At 43.6% G+C, this 25433-nt stretch overlaps 1 protein-coding gene across 1 annotated transcript; it reads left to right on the forward strand.

Moving 5' to 3' along the window:
- Positions 1–142: 142 nt before the first annotated feature.
- On the forward strand, positions 143–24885 carry bcl2b (BCL2 apoptosis regulator b). Its single transcript, XM_020104180.2, has 2 exons — positions 143–2027; positions 22220–24885. The coding sequence occupies exons 1-2, from the start codon at positions 1479–1481 to the stop codon at positions 22355–22357; spliced, it is 687 nt and encodes a 228-aa protein (XP_019959739.1). The 5' UTR covers positions 143–1478; the 3' UTR covers positions 22358–24885.
- The last annotated feature ends 548 nt before the right edge of the window (positions 24886–25433 follow it).

The following is a 25433-nucleotide window of genomic DNA, read 5'->3' on the forward strand; positions in this document are numbered from 1 at the left end:
TTACATTTTTTTTTGTTTCTGCCAAAAAAATACCTAACACCTTCACCTTGTGTGCCATTGAAAGAAAATGGGAGAAGTGAACGTGTCTCTGTCTTATTTTCTTACATGATAAACAAAATAAATACCTGTGAAAAAAACCAAAATCTAATTCCTATGTTTTCATCCATGGTTTCGGGTTTGAAATTGATAAATGACAAGAGAGACATCTTCTTAAATTGCATCCAAGCCGTTTGATGCAGCTTCGCTTTAGCTGATTTCAAGTTGAGAACATTTCTGCTGAAAGTCCCAGTTCATTGCGAGTGAGTTGTGTCTTTCAGAAGTTTGATTCAGGGGCTGTTCAGGGAGTGTTGTGGGAATTTAAGTATTCTGTTTGATGTGATGAGATTTTAATCTTCCATGAAGGGACTTTCCAGAGCCGCAGCAACCCTCTCTTAAATTTGCAGCATGCAGGATTTTTTGATGCTTTGTTTGTCCCATTTGAGAATAAGAAGTAGACATGTGGTATAAAAAAAATGGTAAAGGACACTAGAAAGGGCATCAAAGGACGGAGGGAAATCGTATACAGGTACATCAGTTTTGTGCTGCAACACTGGATCCCCTTCCACAAGGGGGTGGCTGGACCACATCAAAGCAGCCCTTCATCAGAACGGGATGGTCCTGTGCTGCTCATGAATCAACCAATATCTTCTAAAGAGCTTTCCTTGGTCTTGTCTGGGTGAGCAGGCGAATGAAGGCTGTCTGGGTGATGTCTTAAAAAATAAATAATATGGTTAAAACATGCATTAATAAGAATATACGCTGTTAATTGTCCTTGGTGCATTTCTTCATCGTGTACTCGGAGTCTCCGAGCTCAGCCAAAGGAATTACTTTGCGTGGCTGACGTCAGGAATACCTCACCAGCGAGAGTGGGCAGGGTGCTGCTGTAGAGGATATGAGGAGAAGCCGTGGAGGAAGAGGACTCCAGTCCGACCTTGTCTGGCTCGCGGTCCCGCGCACGGTTTGTGCGTAAAAACGCTGCTAAAACAGTTGGCGGCGTTTTTATGCCCCTTCAGGCGCGCACAACTCCGGCCTTCATTCATGTCCTTCTGGTTTTTTTATCCACTTCTGGGTAACATCCACTCGAGATCAACACTATACTCCAACCCTCTTCCGCATATTGGATTTCTATGCAAAGAGAAGGTCGCCCATGTCTCTCCAAGGAATCGGGAAATGAATGTTGCTGCTTTCACGGACTCAGTACATTTTTGACTTTTTAAAACGTTTGCTGTACAGTTTTAATCAAAGGATTTTCTCAACTCTTGAAGCGTTATTCGCCTGCTGGCTGGGATTACTCGTTGCATCGCTTACATTTGAATTAACAGAACCGGATTTCGGGACAAGCTTGTGCGTAAGGAGCAGTGTACGGTCCGCACATTCGATCATAATGCATTTGATTTAGGACACCATCTGTCTACACAAAGTGCCAAAATTAAGCTGGGATGGCGAGCGAGAGCAATCGTTATATTGTAGAAAAGTATATCTGCCATAAACTCTCTAAGAGGGGCTACGAGTGGGGGTTCGATGATGTCCGGGACGAGGATGAAGCAGATAACGGGTCGATAGTTGCCCCTCCGCCGACTTTGGTGCGCCGGTGCCGAGAAGCCAGCACCGGGCCCGACAACGAGAGCATCCCCAGCTTGTGCAGACGGCTCCCGCAGTCCGAGCCACACGATGCCATCCACAGGGTCCTGCGAGAGGCTGGGGACGAACTTGAGAGACTGTACCAGCCGGACTTCACGGAGATGTCGCGGCAGCTGTACCTCACTTCCAACACGGCGCAGAGTCGGTTCGCCGAGGTGATAGACGAGCTGTTCCGGGACGGGGTGAACTGGGGCCGGATTATCGCCTTCTTCGAGTTCGGGGGCACGGTGTGCGTAGAGTGCGCGGCCCGGGAGGAGATGACATCGCAGGTGGAGAACATCGCGGAGTGGATGACAGAGTATTTGAATGGACCTCTAAACATCTGGATTAAAGACAACGGGGGATGGGTAGGTGTGATTCCCGTGTAGCTGCAGTTCTGGTGCCACGGTGGCGCAAAAGTGCTCCTTCGCTCTTTTTGCTTTTAATCAGTGAATTTTAGCTGCGTACATGTGTTTGTGTGAGATCAACATGCGCTTGCTGTTTGGGTTAAATGTCACAAAACATTAAAACCACGTCCGATAGTGATCATTAATAAAACCCAGCTCTAGATGTGTCCATTACGCACGACAAGCGCTAGGGAGCGATCGAGATTGACGGCCTCACTCAGACGGCTGCTCCGATTGGACCTTTGTGTGGCTGTTTAAGTCGTTTGACCAATCAGGAAGCATGCTGTGTCACACCTCCCGACGCTGTATCAGGAAAGCCCGCCTTGTCAAGTGGATCGCCAGCAGCAGCCACGCAGACGTCAGACAGAGTGCAGGGTAAAGATCCAGGAGATAATCGAGTTCACAAAATCAGTATTTTCACCGTAGAAAAGGCACGGCACGGCTGCTTCATTCATTTTCATCCTCTGAGGCCTCGTGCTGAGGAGCTCTGGTGCAGCAGTGTGGATGTGACGCAATGAGTCATAATCCCAGCAGAAGGGAGGAGGCCAGACACATGTCAGCAAAGAGAAAACTATTGAATTAATGTGCTCAGGCCTCTGGGCATGGCCGGTTGGGTTGAGCTGACACATGAGCTTCAGGTACGAACGAGGGCAGGCATCTAGAACACACTTCCTGCACAGATGCACAGAGAGAAATTCATTTCTGTTTCACAATTCTCCTGCAGCCTCCTCGTCTGTCTTCTGTGCTCCAGCTATTAATCCAATCTGCCATGAATTAGCCTTTAATTAGCAGCGGTGCCCTTAATGAGAGCATAACATTTGTGCTGCTTGGTTATTTTAGCTGGAAGGTATCAGATTTGGAGATGTGGGGATGTGGGGGGGCGGTCATCAATGATTCATATTGAACATATCTTCTCAAAGGGAAGGACCGTTTAACATTCCCCTTGAGTGTGCCTTGCCCCTGGAGGTGGCAGGTTGTGGCACATATCAAAGGCAGCCACAGAGGGGGGGGGGCCTCCAGGCCTCCAGGAACACAGGGTGCTCATCCCCACAGCCGCATGTGTTTAACATGCACTCCTCTGTGCATTCAGGTTGGAACTCTTTTGTCTGCTTTCTTTTTTCCAGACCTGTGCCTTGAAGCTGGCACAGGCCGGCCTGCTCCATGTCTCTGGAGCCTGTGCCCGCTGCACGATAATGTAGGTCATCATCATCGTCTGTGTTTTCCATCCGGGTGGAGAGGGTTGTATCTCTGCTGCTCTGCATCCGCTGGAGAGTGAAAGCACAGTCTTTTTTTAATCCAAAGGATTATTTAGGATTATTTGGAAGCATATGTCTCCAGTTTGGGTCACTTTGGTGGATTTCTGCTCTCAACAGATCAAAAACCACATCCAAGTGAAGTGGGCTCAAACAAGGCTCTAAAACAATTTAATTCAGTGCACTCTAATCACCCTAAATGTTTTAGAGCTTCAGCATCAGACACTGGTGTTGATTTAGATGTTCATTTGAATGCCATCATCATAGTGGGGAATTTCCTAACGTGTGTGTTTTTGTTGTTACCTGACCTTTAACCGACACTGCAGGCACACACTTTCGTCTGCACTCTGGACTCGGTTTGTGAAATTCAGCTTCTCCTTTTTTCATGGACTTGTTGGCTGGATTTTGAAATATAATGAAGTCATTCAGCTTGTGCCAAATAGGGGTTGTTTTCTCCTTATTCATAGCTGCCCTTGGACAGAAAGGTTCTGTTTTCTACTGACGGTTTGGGATGGTTTTTATGATGTAGTTGGTTGATTCGTCTGACTTCTTCCTCAGTTCTGAATCCACATAACTGGCATGTTGGAGATATTTCCCTTGAGTGATCTCTGAGCTGTGGGCAGAGAAACTTTGATTAACAGTGAATCATTTTTATTCACCCATTCTTTAATTCTTGGTTTAATACACAAAATTATTAGAATCAAACTATTCTTGTGTAATAGTGTTTGGAGTAGAAAAAAACTGAGGACACAACCTCAGTGTCGTCAGTTGTAGCCTGGTTTGGACTGAACAATGGCTGCCACTGCTTGGAAATAATGTTGCAAACATGCTGTTTTATTGTGAAAGCCTCAAGTGGATTGCAATGAAGCACATGCTACATTTCTAAACCCAAGCTGCTCATCATGGACTTCTCCATCCATTTTGGGGTCACACTTATAATGGGTTGTTTCCTTCATTTCATCCATTATCTGCAAGGTAAATGTGAGAAAAGGAATCAGAATAAAGCACATTTCATGTTTCTGTCCCTGAACTGCTGACCAAAACAAGAGACACTATTATTTTTTGGTGGAGTTGACGCAGCTTCCCAACGTTGATGACGCTGAACAAACATGGTTGTGTTCAGACAGGTTGTGTTTATGGTCGCTTATGGTGTCCGCTGTGTTATTGCTCAGGGGTGAATCTTATGTTTTCCACTACTCTATAACAAAGGTGGAAGCTAGTCAACCCATTACTGACATTTTGACACCTAAGAGTGATGTGGAAACAGCCTTCTATCAGCCACCCTCTGTTTCCTGTTGTTTTTGAGACAATTTGTGACGGAAATAGTAGTGCCCACTAATCATTGTTGAGTCTAGGCATCACCAGTGAGTCAAATATAGTTTTAGTTAAATACAGCTATCTGCACATTAGAAATAACAATGCACTTACTGTATTTGCAAAATCCGAAGCTCAGGGTACAATTGCTGCCATTCTGCACTGATTACTTCCCTCGCTCCCGGGTGTGAAACCCTGTTTTTAAACTCAACCTTTGTGGTGAGAGAAATTGCTCTCATCAGGGGACGATTGCATCGAGACCACAGTCTCACCCACAAATGTTTCACCTGTGTTTATTTACTGGTGCTTGCAGTAAATACTAAATGATTGAACAAAGTGACAGAGGTGTTCCACTCCTGAAATGACATTCTTGACCTCTGACATTTAACTGCCTGAGGGGGCAGCACGGAGCAAAATGTGTTGCTGATAAAAGCTTCAGAAAGTGATTGCTGTTTTTTCATCTCCGTACATTTTTAGTCGTGCTCTAGAGAGAGCAATCCACCTCAGTGGTTCTGGACCATCTCAATAACTATAGGATCTGAAATTTTGATGGTCCCCAGAGGATGAACCCTAGTGTGGTTATCCAATGACATTTCCCCTACAGTCATAATGAGGTTAAAAATCATAGTTTTCAGTTCATCTCAACAACTATTGGATATGGAATTTTGTTCAGACAATGATAGTCCCCAGAGGATGAATCTTTTTGAGTTTGGTGATCCCATGACTTTTCCTCTAGCGTCACAATGAGATTACATGTGTTTTATTTTGAAATATCTCAATTATTGGCTGAATTGCCATGAAATCTTCTTCAGACATTGACAGTCCGTTCAGGAGGAACTGTAATAACTTTGGAGAACACCTGGGTTTTCATTTAGTGCCAGCATCAGGTCAAAATATCTAATTCGTCAGTTCATGAATAACGATTAAAAAAAATTCAACTGTCTTAGCTGTTATATGTGACGCGTGCCAAAAGGCAAGTGCTAACATGCAAAACTTTGGGTGGTGAACACTCATTGTACCTGCTTAACACCAGGATGTTAGCATTGTCATTTTGAGCATGTAATCACACAGACGCAAACTTTTAGCTCTGTCGTCTTGGTTTCATGTTGGAGCTGAGGGGCGTAAACCCCTTTTTTGAAGCCTCAAACAGTAGGATTAGGTGTCTGAGGAATGCTGCTAACCAGGTGCCCTATTTCTCTATGTCACAGGTGTGTGTGTGTGTGTGTGAGGACAGGACAATGTAAGTTGGCTTGGTTTGGGTCCAACCTGTGGGGGATTCCCCGAGCACAATCTGCCCATCAACGGGTGGGACCTGCATGTTGCTACGGTGTTGCGGGCATCTGGCTGCACCCCACTACTCCCTTGTTGCGGCTGAGTGGATCTAGTACAGCGAGGAAGTCATTAATCTCCATATAGTTGACATGTCTGTGGGGAGAAGACGAAAGAAAACAACAAACAAAATGAATCATAAAGGAAAGCGCATGCAGCCCATCATGGAAGAGTCTCACTTACATTCAGTATGTATCCTCTTGATTCTAATTCGACAACATACAAAAACAAGCCTCTATTGGTAATGGTGGGAATGCTACATTTGAGGAGACGTGCTTTGTAATAAGCTCTATAAGTCATGGTCGATCCAAGTAGAAATCTTCTCTTTTCACTCTGCACGTTACAGTCAGTTGTTTCCTTTTCCATCTCTTAATTTGATGTTGTTTATCAGTCCGACCTCACAAACTAGAGTGTGGGACCAACTCTGATTTCTTGTTCCCAGCAATCACACAGAGGAACGATTACTCATGCAAATGGCATTCAGGGGTTTTCACTCCCACCCATAATTTCAAAATGGAGAAATAACGACATCATTTCCCCGCTGCAAGAGTAGAACATTCTGCAGCTGAGGCCGAGTTTGGAGATTTCAACGACAATGTTATCTCTTGATGTGGACTCTCGGCTCTGTAATAGAGACAAAAGAGCTTAGTGTGGCGAGAAGCAGCCAAGATTTCCCCCCTGTACTGTACCCCTTTGCTGCGCAGGCCCCAGTCGCTCACCATCTGCCACTGTGTTTACACCCATCAGCCCGGCAACTGTAATCGTAGAAACATTTCCTACAGTCGCAGGCAGCTCTGGGCTGTAACTTTCTGAATCAATCTGACATTTATGCTTTCTTTAAGGAGCAGCCCAGGAGAGATCTCGAGTCTCACTGCTATCTGGGTCTCGGAGTGTTTGGAATACTTAAGGAAGAACGTCTAAACCCTCTTTAGGTGGTGCGGGGAGAATAACAATAAAAAGGCTCCTTCAGTCAGTTCTACTGCTGAGAATTAACTGCCTAAAAGAAAGCAATGGTTGACTGTTTGGTACATATAATGATCTCATTATACTTTTATCTGAACTTATACACTGAAAATGATTTAAATCATTTGTATTTTTATATCTGGCTCTGATATATACAGGAAACTTGGGGTACAATTTACTGAAAAACTGCTACATGTAATGTTACCACCAGGGGCGTTGCAACAGGCAGGCAAAGACCTGAGGCCCTGAGTGGGGCCCCCAAAAACATCTGGTGGTCACAATTTACATCTGATTATGTTCGTCCTCAATAACGAATTTTGTTGGAGCATCTTTTATATTCTATGATTGCTATATACAGGAAACTACAACGACACCATGGTCACATACCCCCTCACAAAACTAAAAGCTTCGTAATTTCAGAGGTTTGGTTAAAGATTAGAACGTCCAAATGGGTAAATAGGTCCCTTCTGCCCAGGGCCCCTATATTCCCTTGAAGCACACCTGGTTACCGCACCTTTTTGTTCCCATTCTCACCAAAAATCATTTTCTTTGTGAAAAAGCAAGACAGGCTTTGCACCATTACTTTACAGACTTTTACTACATACAACAACAAACCAAAGCTTTTGTGGCAGCTGGATACTGTGCCATAAATTATTAATTCAGCTATTTATTCGAAATTTGGGTCGCGATTCTTTTATTTTCTGAAAATAAAATCAAGTTGATCTTCAAACTGCAGTAATGCTGTCGTCCTTAATAACAGAAATACGACATCTGTTCAAAACTAAATTCACCCAAATGAAGATGATTTTTTTCTCTTTCTCTTCACTTGAACGTGAGGTCAGACCTGCACTTTCAGATCTTTTCAGCTTGACATGACACTTGCCTCTATGTTTGCCATTCCATGCATGCCATGAACGTGCCAGAAAATTAGCACCTTTGCTGTGTATGGGAAACAGTCATTTAAAGGAATAGTTCACCCAAAATAAAAAGTTCACTCATTATCTACTCACCACTATGCCGATGGAGAGGTTGTTGAAGTGTTTGAGTCCAATAAATACTTTTGGAGTTTCAGGGGTTGCAGCCAAACCAAATACAATTGAAGAAACTTCTTCAACCATAGAAAAACAAAAGAAAAAATACTCTAAGTCTGTGTTTGCATGTGGATCACAGAGGACATTTAGGCTAAAAACATGGTGTAAATGAAGTAGGTAGAGTAGAATTTGAATATCGGGGCTTACGGACACTTGGACGGCACCACAGGAGCAGTATGGAGGCATTTGATGTTGTTTTTTATGTTTAAAGAAGTCAACATTTACTTTAACGTGATTAGCAGAGAAATACAGTTCTCTTTCAGTTTCTGGAATGTAATTCTGGGGCTTTGAAGCGCTCTGGCGGTTTTGCATGGCCTTGCTTCTCCCTCGAGATGCTCCACCCCGTCCTGTGTGCTTATTTCTGGGCCTCCTCAGGAGAGCCAGAGGAATGTCTGCTAGGGGAACTGCGACTGTAAATAAATAATGGAGATGACCTGGGTGTTTCTTTCCTTAGCGGAGGGCGTGTGCGATTTTGTTCTTTTGTTGGACAGGCTATCATATCAGCTGAGTGCACTCCATTCAGGAACTGAACTGTGTCGGCTGGTGTGCTGATGTGTGCGTGTGGTTTTTGTTTTGTTTATTATGACTCTCTCTTCAGGCTGCAGGAACCCATGTGAGGAGCCTGCAGACTGGTATTTGTGGATTCAGCCATATGATTGCGTTTCCTTTTATTATTTTTGCTTAAATCAGCAATCACACAACCTGCTGTCTTCCTGTTTCATAAGGGACACCGAGCTGTTTAAAAGCACCACTATCCCAGTCAGAACACTCACTGATGAATAATAAATGGAAGAGATAAACTCGGACACTCAATGGATGCTCCTCAAGAAGAATCTCAAAGGCTGTCTGAGCTGCCGTCAGGAGCTTACCTCTTCTAGTTCCCTTTTTTATTCTCATCTCCTTCTGTCTACTTACCCCAGTGCCATAAACACTCATTTATAAACATGCACGTGCCGGGCCTCTCCACAAACAACACGTTAATACCCAGAGACAAGGCTTCCAGTGTCAGGTAACACCTCGGATCCCTGAAAAATGCAGGGACACGTGAGAGGCATCTAAATATAGAAGTGTTACCATCACTGCCCCGGTGTGGTCCATTTATTGTCATGTTACTCGTAAATCCTCGGCCTGTTCGCTTCTGTGCGATCACGACGCTCATCATAAACCCGCTGCCTCTCTGCATGGAAAAAAATGAAGCGTTTGAGATGGCAGATAAAAGTGTTTTCCACCTTTCCTGTCATGGTGGGAGCTGGATAATGAGGAGCCCACTGAGACACCAGTTGACTTTGCCATAGGGCCCACCCTTGCAAGCAGCGCTATATCAATATAGGGCAAGGTTAAATGGTTCCTCCCATTGTCTAGCTTCTGTAGATATTTTTGGGACAAATCCCCCCAAAAGGTTTCTTTTTATTTTATTATTTAACATTCTCAATTAATTTCCAGAGCAACAATAGCTACTGCTATTTAAAAACACAGCTGCAACTATTATGTCTAACTATTGCCTTGTTCATGAAGGGAAAGCATTGTTCATGGAAAGTATAATCTAAATACTAAATCCTACAAACAAGATAATTTTTAATGCTGATAACAAATATATTTCTGTGTTATAGCCTATTAGGATTCTGGTACAAGACTCTGCAGTAGCTAGAGATTACATTTCTTGTTGACACTTGTTTAGCAGAGAGGGGGCAACATGACCATTCATTGGTTCTCATGTGTCCAGCATCCTGTCTAATATTCACTCTCTTTTTAGCTCTGCTTTGGTCTCCACTGAGGAAAAATATCTTGATCTAGAGCCGTTAAATCAGTCCGGTTTGTTCACTGTGTGTTCAAGGTGGTTGTCTGTCAGCTGCTTGATGCTAACGAGGCAGCATAGATGGTTTGGGTTTGGGGCATTTTTGCTTTGTTGCTTGATACAACTAAAATGATACCTGTGACAGTGAAGCAAAACCAAAATAATGAGCTCAAAAAAGGTTCAAATACTCTGTACTGCTGAGGAAACCTGCATCAGATTAAAGTGTTAACTCTCTATTATCATTGCTACAAGCTTCAGCTTCAGCATTACACTGTTAGTCCATTAACTTAATGACTTATTTGGGTGAACTGTCGCTTTTCAAGGTTTTGAAAGTTTATGAATGTACGCACACAGGCGAGCAAACACAAAAGCGGATGTCCTGGTGCAAATCAATTATTTGCAGTCCACAAAATGGCTGTGTACACACTCACGCACATGAATACACACACATACACTGTGGCACAACAGTGTGTACACACAGAAGTGGATGTGGTAGTGTGAATCAATAATGCTGTGTTGTCACAGGGTGACATGTGAGCCATGGCAGGCAGCAGATGGCCCCGGGGTCCCAAGCTTCCTGTTAGCATTGCGCACACACTTGAACACATGCACACACACACACACACACACACACACACACACACACACAGTAGAACCATCTCCACTGGGATTTCCCATTGCAACTAGCCACAGCACTGGCCATTAACAAACAGCATGCCATTATTGGCTCTTCTCTGAAATGCTGAGTACATGCCCTCCCAAAAAATGACAACAGCCAGATAATGGTAAATAGATTTCTCTGCCTCGTCCGTGGAGGTCTGGGGTAAATAACTCTCTGCACCCCCCACCCCCCACAACCAATGTGATTTTTTGGCAGCGCAGCAAACGTCCCACAGGAAATCTGATCTGTTTCAGTGGACGCTGTGAGTGAGGTCAGCCGTTGCTCAGATATCACTTTGACTATGTTGTATTGATTGAGCGTTTCCGATGGGGCTGTGTCGGTATCTCCGAGCAAAGACTCAATTAATTCAGTGAACCGGTGGCTGAGTGTGCAGGTGACCACGGTGAGAAATATTCTCACACTGACAACTGTCACCTGATTGCAGGAAAAAAGCAATACACTCCTAATGTGAGATGAAAGCTTTGCACTGGAACGTTGATGCTGCTGTGTCGTAGGAAGTCGTGGCAGTGAGGATGAGCGTGCCTCTGTGGTGAAGACATTTTGTCACTGTAACAGATAACCCCTATTGCTTTCTGGGTAATACTACTGCTACACTGACCTACCTCCGACAGGAATATCCCAGCAGCACTGTCTGTGACGCTGTTATACGAGTCTACTCCGAACGCAGCCTTAAATTGGTTGTTTCAACTCAAATAATGACAGATACTTCAAAGGCAATAGAGGGAATTGGAAACAGGAGAACTGACAGTGATTCCTTTTCTTCTTTGGTGTTTTGTTGACAGTACAGTGATTTATGTCTGTGTATGTTCTCAGGATGCATCAGATTTAGATTTTTTCTCTTTTCGTTTTTACGATGCCTGGATTCAGTTATGTCAGGCGCCCCTTTCGCTTTATAGAGAAGCATTAATGCTGTGACCTGTCTAGACGAGGCTCGTGTCTGCAAATGTAACCGCAAGTAGTTTAATCAACTCTGCTAATTGACCTGTAAAGTGCTTCATTTATCTTTTACACTTTATGACCACTTGTGGTTTTAAAAAAGAAGAAGGAGTCCAATAACTATCCATTTTCTCTCCATTTAATCTACAGAATTACATTATACCATTTAAAAAAAAAAAAAAAAGGGCTGTGATTGTCACTGTGTCAAATTATCAGCTGGCTGGTTCAAACTCATCTTCTGATGCCACCCAGTCTATCAGGGTGAGGCGCCCAGACTCTTTGACCTTCAATATTCTCATTAATACGAGTCCACATTCCTGCACTCCAGGGAGGCGATGGGCTAGAAAAATATTCCTGGATGAAATGGCTGAACTTCACAAGGAGTCTTTGATCAGTAGGTGAGGCTAACAGGGTTGTAAAGGAGGAGAGCAGGGAGAGGAGGCTTGGAAAGCCATAAACACACAGTCCATACCCTCTGACCGCCACATGTACTGCAGCCAGGTCCAGGCTGACAAGGTGATAGTCGAAAAAAGTAATTGTGGCCTCCACCGCCAAGGTTGAAATACCAAAGCAAAACCAATGTAGCTAGAAGATAAAGCGGGTTTGATCTCATTGGAATGGGCGTGGAAATTTACAGAGCAAACTAAAAACAAGTCTCCTGTTTAAAGTCATCTGACTCAACAATCAGCTGATTCTCAGCTGATCTACCTCCTGACTAGAAAGCACAGGAATGACCACACCGGCGTTAAACAGCACACAATATAAATACAGAAGGAACATTTCAAACTCGTATTTCATATATGTGCAAATTTTCTCCTGTATACAGATAAGATAAACCCACGCCCAGATCCCACGCCAGGAAGATTCATTCGTTACAGCAGCAGAAAGTCAGAATGAGGTAGAGAAGAAAACAAGTATAACACAGAATAGAATGGGCAATAAAATAGATGCCTCTTCAGTCTCTGAATGTAACTAATGACTATTCCAGAGAGACAATGCTATAAAACAACTCCATCATGAACTGACATGTTCCTTATTAGCTTTCTGCACATTTCACACCTCGATGTCACAATAGGCAACTTATTATAATTCATCATGTAGGCTGTTTCTCTTTGGTCTGTGTGTGCAGACTGGGAAGGTCACACAGCTTAGCGTGAGCCAACCTGCACAGATAATTCAAACAATCCTTTTTTTTTAAAAAGCATACAGCTCAGTGCAGCTTCTCCAAGGTCCCTGTGAGTCACACTGAACTCAGTCGAAAGGCAAAGTACAGGACAGGAAGTAAAAGTAAGCTCTTAGCCACCGAATGAAGCTTCATTTACATTCATCTATGTTTGAGAAGGGTGCAGTTCTAGTTATTTTATTACATAATGTAAGTGTTCCTTATGCAGTTGACTTATCTCAGGGCGCATTCCTTCTCATATCAGGCCTCTCGGGTGCACACAGTGCAGTTGTTTGTTTCCACACATCAATGCATTCCTCTCATTCCTTTCCCCCTCAGCCTGGATGAAAATCAGCTGGTTGCCTGAGAGAGGTCATTGAACTTTCCCCCAGTATTCCCAGTCTGAAAGGAGGGGGAAGGAGATGGGGGGAGAACGTCTTGTGCTCATTCTGAGATTTGGAGAGATTTCGTGGCGAAGTTGAAATGTGCGAAGAATAATTATCTCTTCCGCTCCCTCGCCGCTCCTGTTTATAAATGACCTCACTCTCTATGCAGGATATGGGATGTTTGTCACGCATTTCACAATTTTCAGCCCTCAGCCTGTGGTTTAAGCCGCTTTTCTTCCCATATCGAGTTTTGCTCTATCTTCCCACATGTTTTTTAATCGTCTGATGCAAATATGAAAACAGATACCGGTAGAAGTTTTCAGATCTTTTTGCTTTAGTAAAAGTACCATTTATTGTTAATATTATTATTATTTGTATTAGTAGTAGAAGTATTAGCTAGTCTATTTAACCAGTTCAGTCCCATTGTCACACACATAGTTGATGTGGACTCTAACATGAGCTTTAAACTGATTTAATTGTATTATTGTATATCAGAAACTACCTAATAACGTTATCCGCATTGGCCTCCAAGAATCAATAACATTCAGGCTCTATTAAAAAGTACAATATTTGTCTCTACAGTGTTGTAGAGTAGAAGAATAAAGTACATAACTGTGCCGTATTTAGGTAATGCACTTTCCACCACTGGCAGCAGATGCCTTCTCTGACATTATCGGACATCTGAGATCCTTGATCTGCTCTGTTCGCTCACTGTGGCCTCTCACATTTACATGGACACATGGAGAACACAGCTCAACCTGAGAGGCCATGTGTAAACCGCTCTGAAAGCGTCTAAAGTGACAAGCTTTCATTTATCTGCAGAATTTACAAGATGTCTCCGTATGAACAAGGAGACTACGAGCGGCTCTGGCCTGTCAAGCTTTGATGTCCTAATACGTTCTCCTCCGCTAACATGTTTAATTCTCTGTCGGATGATGTTACACTCGACTTGTTTGGCACACTTCCTGAATTACAGGGGTAACTTGGGATGTCATCAAAAGCAAAATCACAACATTGCCGCTTTTTTTTGTGGAAATAAAACCTGGCCTTTTGTCACGGTTTCTCTTTGTTTCACTGGAGGCGAAGATTTAGGAGTCGCTTAATGGTTCAAAACAAATACAAATCTCTTGGTTACAGTGCCTAACCCCCCCACCCCACCCCACCCTTCCTTTCTCCACAGCAGCATTTGTATGACTACATGTTTGGCTGGCTTCATTCTTTCCCTAGTTACCCACACAGAGTGATTCAACCATACTTGGCTCTACCACAGAGAAGCCATAGTCTCAACCTAGACAGTGATGTCATCCCCACAGTGTCCGACACAGAAAGTGACTTCACACAAACTGAACTGTTGAGGTCTTCAACAAAGACTTGGCCAATCGCTGCAGTCTGAGAAGCCCCTCTTTTTGAACATCAGGGTTGTGTAATTCTGTTACATAAGAGCTTGAAAGAGGGAAAAAGCTCAGATTCAAGCGCACAAAACCACAACGGCAGCGACCCTGAATGCTTCATTTGAAGAAAATCCCAAAGCAAATGACATCATGAGTTCAGGGCAATTAGTACGCTGCACATGGCGTTCCCACACATGCCACTCTTTACGCTATATACAGTAGTCCTTCAGATAACGCGGCCTATTATCAGCTTCATTGCGGCTCAGAGAGTGGTTGTGTGGTCTCGAGGTCTGAGGGGGTCAGCGGGCCGGACTTTTAAGAGGCACCGTGCCGCCCCTGTCACAGGAAATGAACCTCTCCCATGGGCTGTGCCTGTCACAGGAGAAGCAACAGGCCACTCGGGAACCCGCTGGTTCCCACGCTCTTTATCAGACGTTTTTTTTATGTGAACCAATCAACCAGAGCAGTCCAGCGACGCAGGCCTCACATGATCCTTTGTTTCACCACAAATAAGTGATGCTTTAGTTCCTGTCCACAGCAGTATACCGCTGATTTAAAGCTGATAAAAAAGCAGTTTAGAATGTGATAGTTTAATGATTAACCTAAAATGTAGTGAATGGGAAACGTGGCCTTGCCTCTTTGTCCGTGGAATTCTTCTGCATGTTTTAAATGCCACGGATAGTTTCCTCCACCAAGTGGCTCTTTATATGACAGCAGCAAAACAACCCAGGATGGACGGTTTCTCACAACCATCTCAGAGGAAAGCACCACAGCTTACTGGCTCTCATGATGCTTACATGGATTTTCGAAGCCACAAATACACGTCACCGGAGCAGCCGATGTTCAGCACGTGGTTTCCTTGGAGACAAAAGATAGATTGATTAGACACCAACATTGCAGACTTCCTGTGCTTTTTTCAAAAAAACACTCAAGCCAGGTTTAATGCACTCCAAACACACCGGCCTCCACAAGTGTGCACAGTGACTCAGCGGCCCTTTTCCATTCTCTGCTCTCGCACGTCATCAGTGGCCTTTTAAACAGGAGAGAGTTGCTTTATTAAAGTGGGCGGCCCTGAAGCAGAGGCAGAGATGAAAACTCTTGATATTTAGTTGTATCACAGCAGCTGCAGCGCCGCTTCTGCCCGGCTCCACTCGTCACTTCCTCCCCCGGATGGGCTCGGTGCAGACGTCCTCAGACGAGGCAAAAATCCCCTTTTTAGCTGCATTGTATCTATTTCAGGAAGCCATTGTGCCAAGTTGTGGTAATTGTAAAGGATCTGTGATGAATGGTTGAGGTTAAAATGAGTTTCAGGGTCAAAACCATAGGAGAGGATTGTTTTAAAGAATAAAAGAGGTTGTCTGATTTATTGTGAGAGAGTCGGAGTGTCCCTCTGTAGCTTTCCCTTTGCTTTGATGTCTCTTCTCTCTGCACAGAGAAGTGACCTATTGTAAATGACTCCCTCTGAGCGTTGGGAAGGTGCAGAGGTGCTGATACACCCAGGAGAGCTGGAGGAGAGGGAGGTGACAGGAGAGCAAAACCCCACTCTGCATCCATCCACTCACCCTCGCTCCTCTGAGCCCGCAATGTCACCTCGTCCTTCATTGCACGTTGGATCAAAGCTGGTCAATAAAAATCAGCGGGCTTGACGAGAACAAACGGCCTGTGAGGATCACACAAGTGCTCAGTCAAGGTTAGGCGAATAGATCGGGGGATGTTTGCCAGTTTGAAATCTCTGCACTCCAAGAAAAACCTCAGAAAACTAGATGCCACTGCACAAATTGGACGGTTTAACTCCAGTGGTTCACCTCCTTCTGCTGCCTCCTTAATGGGATGAAAGAGAAAACAAGTTTACTGAAGCATTATTCATCTCCTAAGAAACCAAAGTCTCATGTGTAAAGATATAGTCCTCATTTATCTGGTGGTTTAGACAATAAATAATGGAGACAATAATAAAAAAAAAAAAACAGAGTCATGAGGAGTGTGGCTGATTTACTGGAGATCACGTTTCATGTTCCAGCGGAGCAGACCCACTCCCACAGGAGAGCGTGCTGTTTTGTAAACACACAAACGCGGCCGCTGACGCAAATTTGAATATTTATGAGGCTTTGGGGTATAGCATCCGACGTCAAGATTGTTTCTCCCTTTACTCTGGAGTCCGATGTAATGACTGTTGAAAGCACACAAGTATGAAACCTGAGTCTTCAATGAAATTCTTGAGGAGGAAAATGAAAAAGGTTTCTCTGTTTCCTTTGTTTGATGTCGGGACACTCTCTTTGATTCTTTTTATTTCCAGACAGACTAAGGTTTCTTCATCTTGTCTGGCTGTTAATGTGCGGGTAGTTGTGAGGCTACTTGTGGAACCAGAGATAAAAAGCCTTTTGTGCTTAATTCCATAACTTTTACCTGCTGATAATCGTGCTTTTTAATGAAAAATTGTTGGGTTTAAAAATTTAAGAAAATCGTCAAACATGTTCATAAGAAGTTCTAAAATAACTTGACACATAGCTTTAAAAATAAGCTAAATAGTAGTTAGACAGACTTATTTGCTTTCGATTGACCGTGTTTAATCATTTAAAAAAAGAAAATGTGTTTATCTGCTCAGCTTCAGAGAGAGCCATGCTAGCTATTCCCTCCTGTTTCCAGGCTGGATGCTAAGCTAATGCTTAGCTGGTCACTTTGTTTTCAACAGATGAGTGAGGTGTCGATTCTCTCCTCTATCTCCGCACTGGAGAAATTTAAATGCAGAATGTCGATAATGCAAAACCGCACATTAATAATTTTCTATTGATCGACAAATCAATAAATTGACTAATTGTTTGACCTCTGTGAGCATGTCTTCAGCCGACAATGCTACATAAACAGTTATTATATCTTTGTTCATCTGAGCTACTAAAGGTTTGTGTAGTGATCGGGAGTCATTTCCAGATTTTAACAAATTCCCCGTCCCTGCTCGTCATCCCTTGGCTGAGGGCGTTTTTTCAAGGTGTTGCAGTATTGTCGCAGATTTGTGAAGGGCTCAGGGTCCTGAGTTCCAAGCTGCTTGCTGGTGCTGACGCAGGGGGATTCACGGGGTAATGAGTATTGCAACAAACTCCCCCGTCATCTCATTTTTGCCAGTCCGGTCGATGGATGACAGTCTCAGTCCGCTGACTTGATCGAAACTGATCTTGCTGCCAGACGAGCGCTCGCCCTCCTGTCACCTTTTGTGTGTGGAGAGAGTTATTATATATTTTCTTTTTGCATGTGTGTGCATTGGTTCATAAAATAACCATATGCACACATGAAAGAGGGGAATATAAGTGTGGTCTATTCTACGATCAAAACAGATAAATTACAAAGGACATTCATGCCTTTCTTGCGTTTTTTTAAAATCTCACATTACTTCCCTGTGGCTCCTGAAATGGGAGTTTAGTTTGACTTTAATTAGCTGCAGAGAAGTCTGCGAGAGGCTCATTAGAAAATCAAAGAGCAGCAGCGTATGCAATATTGTAAGTGTGTTACTGTTTGAATGCTTAGGAAATAAACAGAGCGTGGGGAGCAGCTCGGTTCAGAGGTGGATTTAGCAGCAAAGCCACAACAGGCACTTTAATTACAAGTTGAACTTTAACCCACATCCCCTTTCTCTCGGTCCCGCAATTACCCGTGGAAACGTCCCACAGCAGAGATGACTGCCTAATCAATTTTCTGTTTTGGCAAAGCGCTGCTCTGGGTTTTAACGGAGCTATAGCCAAGTGCACAAGATGACTCATTATCTTGCACACAAGCCGAGGGTTTACCCAACGGAACCTGCAAATGGTTGCTAGGCCCATTTCCTGTTCACATAAGGCCATTGAAGGAAGACGACGTGTCCATGAGAAAGACACAGAGCAAAAACCCAGAGGTCTAAATCATGTGAAAAACAAATCAGAGGTCGAGGACAGGCTGTCTCCTGCTGGTGGGAAAAGCAAATCATGTGTGAAGCTTCCAGCCTGGGTAACAATGACGCTCGGGCAGCAAAGTTGCCACCCCATGGCTGAGTATAGGATCCTCTCAAGTCTTCGCTGCTCAGTCTGAACCTTTACTCCTGTCTGTTTCTCTCCCAGGGATTTATTGTGTGTAGTAAAATAAAAAGAACGAAGGGAAAGGAGTTTGTAAACCTGGCTGGGCCCTTTCCCGCTGGATTCATGGCTTCTGTGGGGCAGCTGTGACCTTTTAAAAGCCATTGATCCAAAAAGTGAATACTGTAGAGAGCTGCAGCCCGGACTTTACTTCCCAGATGCACACCTGCTGCTGGCGGCAGATGGTTTGCTGCAGGGCAAAGATTTTTTTTTGAGGATTATAGTTGTCTTTTGTTGATGTGATGAATGCAGATGTTTTGTCCTTTACTGTCCCGGTCATCCTTCTGTGTCCTCCTGTGCCAGCTGCTTATTATTATTGTCATTATTTTCTTAAAATGCTTCCATTTTCATGATGGTAGTCAACAGAGACGAGAGAGGAGACAGGAATGTGAAAACAGAAAGTGTCAGGGTTTGTTTTTCACACTGCTCACATGGTTGCGGCAGCACCGCTCGCTAACGTGTGGGTGAAAAAGTTCCAGGAGCTGAAATGGAGCATGCCTCAGTCTCATGATATCCACCTGACACCCCTCCTCCCCTCCCGCCTTCCTCTATCCACTTCCCAGCCCCCCCCTGAGTCAGTCTGGAGTTATTACCATCCGTGTCCTTGTGGGAACCTTTCAAACATCCATCACCGCTCTTACGAACCTCTTACTGTAATTGGCCCACTTTTTTTTGTTTCAGACTTAAATAGATGATAATCTATGCCGACTGTCTGGGACATTCCGAGGACACGCATCATGAGTTTGTCATTTAGCCGAGCATGTGCCGGAAGTAGTCGGTCACATGAATTCGATGCAGGATCTGGTGGCTGTTTTATGTAACTGCCTCAATAAACAGTTAATTTTCCAGACTTAGTCAGATAAAGTCAAGAGGTCTCAGCTGGAGGTCTGACTAAAGAGCTTGTTCTATCATAAGTACTTGAATCCAGGAGGCGAGAGAGGGGAGGCAATCATCAGTGATAGGCAGGGCTTGTTCAGCGTCAGTCCACTCTTCTGAAATATCTCACAAACCACTGGATGGACTGGGTGAAATTTTGTCCAGAAATCTGTAGTTCCCAGACAATGAATCCGACTGATTTTGTGTGGATGATCGAGAAATTTGGGACTATAATGAATATTAAGTAGCTCTACATGGAGGTTATGTTTTTGCCCCTGTCCATTGGTTGGTTGGATGGATGATTGGTCAGTTAGTTGATTTGTTTATCAGTCGGTTGGTTGGTTGGTTTAAGTAAAAACTAATGAGGAGGGGGCATGAGCCAAGAAAGAGCCATGAATACCATCTTGACAGGGATTTCTGGAACTATTTGATAGATTATTAGATATACTTTCCCTGCCCTGTTTTCATTGTCTCCAAGAACATATCAGCATTTAGCTCTGGTACAGTCTCACAGAGCTGCTAGCTCTGTCTCTTGTCTTAGCCCTTGATAATTAAAATCGCTCAGCTGCAACAAAGGAAATGCCATGTGGTTCAAGCTATTTCCAGCTGATTTAAGAGAGTAGTGTGTTTTGACACCAGAGGGTCTAAAGCGGGAAGAAACTGCTGATCCTTCCTCCTCTGTGTCACCGACTGGCCCCCAACCTCAAGAATGCCACAGGACGGGAAGGGAGGCGAGGGGGAAACAGGAAATACTTTTGTCTCCCTCACTGCACTTCAGAATGGATGTCTCCTTTTTTAGTCCTGTGTGGGCTTTTTGTTTGATAAAAGGAAACCATACGTTAAAATGTGAAGGAGGGTAAAATGACCCAGTTTTGTTTTGATCAAGGTCGAATGAAATGTGTGTATTCTAATTCGACTTACACAAAACATAATTACAGAAGGTAACCTGAGTTAAAGCAAATGCTTAAAATAGAATAATATATTAACACGTTCCCATGGAGACTGACACAGTAATGTTGTAGGGAAATAAACTCAACTATTCACCATTGTTCACAGATCAGGTTACAAGGAAAAACTCAGCTACAGCTTCAACACGCTGTTATTGATATTCCATTGGAAGCTGTTGTCTCTGAATGACACTCTGTAGTTAGATTTGAGATAATCTACTTTTGTGCATGCACGCATGTGTTAGGTTGGATGGGGGGGGGCTGGCGGCTTAACACCACCACTTCCTGTCCAGCTGTTCCTGCTGTCACCTCTTAAGAGCGGATGTCTGTATTTCCTCGTCTAAGACACACAGCTAAATGCGGCCCAGGCCTCGCTCGTTCTTTCTCAGTGTGTAACAGGCCTCTTAAAAAAAAAAAACCCTGTGAGCAGCAGAAATCATTCATGTTACTCAGAGGGTCCGGGTTACATTAATATATTTATGCTTGAGTACTGCGGCACTCGTGCACTCGCAAAAAAAAGAAAAAGAATATCTGTTGATGTACAATTGCCAATGGGCTCTTTGTGATTCCCATGTTTGTTTACTGTGTGTTGCTGGGCGTGTAGCGTCTGAGGTTGTGCGTAGGAGCGCGTGAGAGAGACGATAAACTGAGGATGGATGGATGGATATTGCAGCCTGGGTGTAATAACTCTATTTACATCTTAATGGATCAGTTGGACCGGGGCCTTTCTGAGTTTCTCCACGTGTCTGCGTGGGTTTTCTCCGGGTGCTCCAGCTTCCTCCCACTCATACAGACTGGGGACTGGAAAACTGGAGACTCTAAACTGATTGTAGGTGTGAATGGGAGAGTGAATGGGTTTGTTTCTGCAATACGCTGGTGACCCGTTCAGGGTGTACCGCAACTCTCGCTGTTGTTAAGCACTTTGTAACATTGTTAAGAAAAGTGTTGTGTAAATAAAGTTTATCAATAATGGCTGGGTGTATAGATCAGATTGGAAAACAACAGATTTAGTTTCCTCTGGTGGTATTTGGTCAGGCAGAGAGTTTGTTGTGTTTTTTAAATCCATACATTTTGACTTTCGAGAAATAATGTTTCTGTTACGCCAAATTATGTACAGGCCTGACTTTCTATTGAAACCTCCCCCGTCTCCATAAAACGACTCCCCGTGAGGTCTGTGAATTATCCTGAGTAAAGAGGACACCGCCTCTGGAAAGAGTTGCTGCTGTTGAATATTTTAAACATAATTCTTAAACATCATTTTTCAGTGCTATGGGCAAGACAAACTAAACTCTATTCACCCCGACTCTGCTGGGAGTGGAGGCAGAAATCTGAAATATTTCATTGGACCGACCCTTACCATCTTCCTTGCACCGATAATAATGAAGTCAAGTCAAATTATTCTTATAATTTGTGTATTCCGAATTATTATCCGAGCAGGGTTTGTCTGTGTAGCCAAGTCCAGATACGTTATCGTACAACATGACGGATCAGCTACTAACCAGAAGATCGGTGGTTCAATTCCCAGAGCTGTGTGAATGTGTGTCTTTTACTGTAATGCACTCTGAGCCACACATTTGCACAGACATGTTGTGTAGACTTTTCTGTGAATATCAATCAGCTGCTGAAAATAATCTACGCAAATGTACTATTTGCTCCTGTTTGAAATAACATTCACCAAAAACTACAGTGGCCACATCAAAACCTCAAGAATGTTCTAGAAAATTCTTGATATTAACTCCATCACATTGAATCAACCGTGCATTTAGATGTATTGTGTCTTCAGTATGAGCGATAGACGTGCCAGCCTTATCTGGTCGTGGTGTTTTCTAGTAGACTGCACCCATCAGATAACCGCCTAATGCAAGAACACAAACGCAGGTAAACACATTTTCTTTTGCAGCCTAATTAACTGTCCCTCCTCTGTTTCCCAGGATGCCTTCGTGGAGCTGTACGACCGACACGGAGAGTCGGTCTTCAGCTGCTCCTGGCCCTCCATCAAGACGGTCTTCGGCCTGGCGGCGCTCGGGGCAGCCAGCCTCACCATCGGAGCATACCTGACGCAGAAGTGAACGAGACCCGTACTCGACTTTATTCCTTGGCATCCTGCTCCTCTTCCTCGTGCCTCTCCTACTTTTTAAAATCCTTTTTTTAAAAGACTCCTCCTGACCCCTCAGAGACAACCTTCAGACTCTACCCAATCTGGCTCTCTTCAAAGGCCTTCGCTCAGAGAACTCCCTCTTCCTCAGACCCCTTCACGTCAAAACAGACACGCATCAAAACAACTGAAAGAGGCCGATGCACGGCCCATACAGAGCGAAGGACGTCTAGAAAAGAGGCAGCTTAGATGTTATCACACTAAGCTGGGCTACAACTAAGGAGAGAGGAGGGATCAGTCGTACGTGTCTAGTTTTTTCTGTTTTTGTTTTGTTCTGCCTGCTTCTGTACTAGTTATAGCATGAACGTCGAGTGTTAGTGTAGCCGCTGCATGTGTCAGAGAGCTCTATTTGAAGGCCTTGATGATGGGCGTGCAGGGACGACCGCGATGATAATGATGACACCCCCCCCCCCCCTAATCGCCGGAGAGGAACGCGGCCTCAGAACCGCCCCCTGCTTGTTAGGACGAAGAACCATGTTTGAACTGTGGACTCCAGTTTGCCCCCTACAGCCGTCCTTCAAAGGACTTCCTCCACAGAACAGCTGCTCAGAATCTATAATGGAAACATCTCGCTAGAACCAGCACGGTGTGTGTGCATGTGTGTGAGTGTGTGTGTGTGTGTTTGTGTGATGTTTTGGCTCCTCGGACGGCTCCAGTGAACACTGTACACACTGCACCATTATACTCTCCCTGGGCGGGACAGTGGAGGACTTGAGCTCTGCTTTTTTTTTTTTTTTTTTTTTTCCAAAGCTCCTTGTTTGCTATTTTTATGTTAATTTGACTTCTTGCATCACACTAAACCCAGCAGAGAAAGAGGGTTTCATTTAAGGAGAGGAAAAACATGCCAGAGAAGCCTGTCAGTGCTGAAAAAATGACACATACTGCAAGAAATGATGAGCACAGCAAAAAAACAGCGAGGTAGACGTGAAATAAACATTGCATTTCGGATTTTAATACGGGAAGAGTGCACTCCTCAAGAGAAGTCAGTGTCAACACTCTACTAAAACATTCCCCCTCAAAACCCCCCAAAACCCCCTCACTGTCGGCACTAAGCGGACCCTGAAAAAGCCGTTAGTTCTTTTGTATTTTCTACCTCTGTTGCAGTTTTCTTCCTCCTTTCACTCAGTCCACCCAGGTTTCAGAGACACGACCCAGCCAACATGTGTCCTGCAGCTGCCGAGGCCCCACAGAAACTCTGTCATCACGCTAAAGAATCCACTCAGACGTTGATGTGGACTGAGAAAACCTCTCTCAGCCACAGGAGACTGTGGGTTCGGGTTTAGCTCGAAGGCGGTGAGTCCCGAGCAGCTGGAACCTGAGATGTCCCTTCTCTGCAGATGCATCCACTCATTGATTTGTTCCTCTCAGCCTAATATTTTATTTCATCGATGTTTGTCTTGTGTTACAGTTGGATAGAAAAGTTTTTTTTGGCTCACACAGAATGTTTTATTGTGAACAATCGTCGGTTATGGAAAAGTGATTTCAAATTTTTTTCTGTCATTAAAAAATCGCCAACTTCTTTGTTGCATGGTTGAAAGATACTGTCGTCACACAATGAATATTATGTGTAACCATATTTATAACAGAGTAGGTTAGAGGATAACAAATAACAACAAAGAAGTTGCGTTTTTCTATTTATTGAGGTACCAGATCACAGATTTTTAACTGTTTTTGTTTATTTTCACTTGTTTTTTTTCTATTCTATGGAATCACACTGTAACTACATTATTTCCTGGCTGCTATTATAACAAGAAAAAGTTTAAAAAGTGAATTTCTGTGTCGTATTAATATCGGCTTAAGGCTGCTATACTGTTGATTTAAACCTTTATTTACAGCTTAAACTGCCACAAATTAACAGTATAGTTCTAGAGAGCTGGAAACCAAAGTTAACTTGTATTAATCTTTAATTGGAAAACGAAACAAAAAAAAAATAATTAAGACAGAAAACAAAAGTAGCTTAACGAGATTTGCGTCGCTTCGCTGGGTTCAGTGAGGCCTTGTGATCTCTCTCTGTGGAGGGTTTGTCTAGTGTTACTGTTCTATATCAGCTAAACCTTTTGTCAACTTTGTGTTCCGACGATAACTCAGTGCTTATCTGTAAAAATGTTCTCCTGCCAGACCGAGAAGACTTCTCTCAGTTATCACTCCAAAACCACCTCCAGCTCCCAGTGTGAGATATTCCAGTGACGTGTCTGTGAGAGGAACAGAGGGTGATCTATGAGCAGGAATAGGAACAGTTTAACAGCAATATACTGTAAGTTTTTTTTATATTCTCTGTGCATATATGAATGTAGGCACTATGGTTGCTGTACTGTTTTATGTCTATAATCGCAAAACCTGTAGCACTTAAAAAAAAGTGAATTGTGTTTCTGTTGTTTACTGCTATATCCACAATAAGCTAGTTGGATCACATTGTTCCTAATAAACCAGATTTCTCAAGCAGCTGCAGTTCATGTTGTTTCTGTTGCTGGAATCTGATTGGCCCCTGAAGTGCCTGTGTCCTGTGACTTCAGAACAAATATGAGACTTGTTGATATGAGAAAGGTTTTTCTCTAAGCTCTATGTCCACAATGTGATTCGACAAGGAACAATTTCCAATGATGTGTGGCTTTTTAGAGCTAATGGTAAACCAGGAAAGACTTAAATATTCACCTTACTGAATCAGTAGTTGTGCCTGGCGTGTAATTGTGGCCTCAAAATTTGGAAATATCAGTTTTTTGTTCTTTTGCTGGTTTGTGAACAAGATCATACAAAAACTACACAATTGATTTGCATCAAACTTGGTGGAAGGATGTAGGATGGATGAGGGAAAGCCCGATTCAATTTTGGTACAGATCCAGATCAGGGGGGTGATCCAGGATTTTTTTTCTTTTCACTTTCTTTAACAGTTTTTCAGTGTTTTCATTCTTAGGGAGAAATCTTTTGGGGACTGATTGAGACTGAGTGTAAACCCATATAAAAATCTGGATCTAGTAAATGAAATGTGGTTT

The sequence above is a fragment of the Paralichthys olivaceus genome, chromosome 16 (assembly GCF_024713975.1).
Source record: "Paralichthys olivaceus isolate ysfri-2021 chromosome 16, ASM2471397v2, whole genome shotgun sequence".
NCBI lineage: Eukaryota > Metazoa > Chordata > Actinopteri > Pleuronectiformes > Paralichthyidae > Paralichthys > Paralichthys olivaceus.

Coding starts and splice junctions, on each gene's coding strand:
- bcl2b (XM_020104180.2), top strand. CDS start 1,479: ATGGCGAGCGAGAGCAATCGTTATATTGTAGAAAAGTATATCTGCCAT. Junction 2,028..22,219: donor TTAAAGACAACGGGGGATGG/GTAGGTGTGATT, acceptor TCTGTTTCCCAG/GATGCCTTCGTGGAGCTGTA.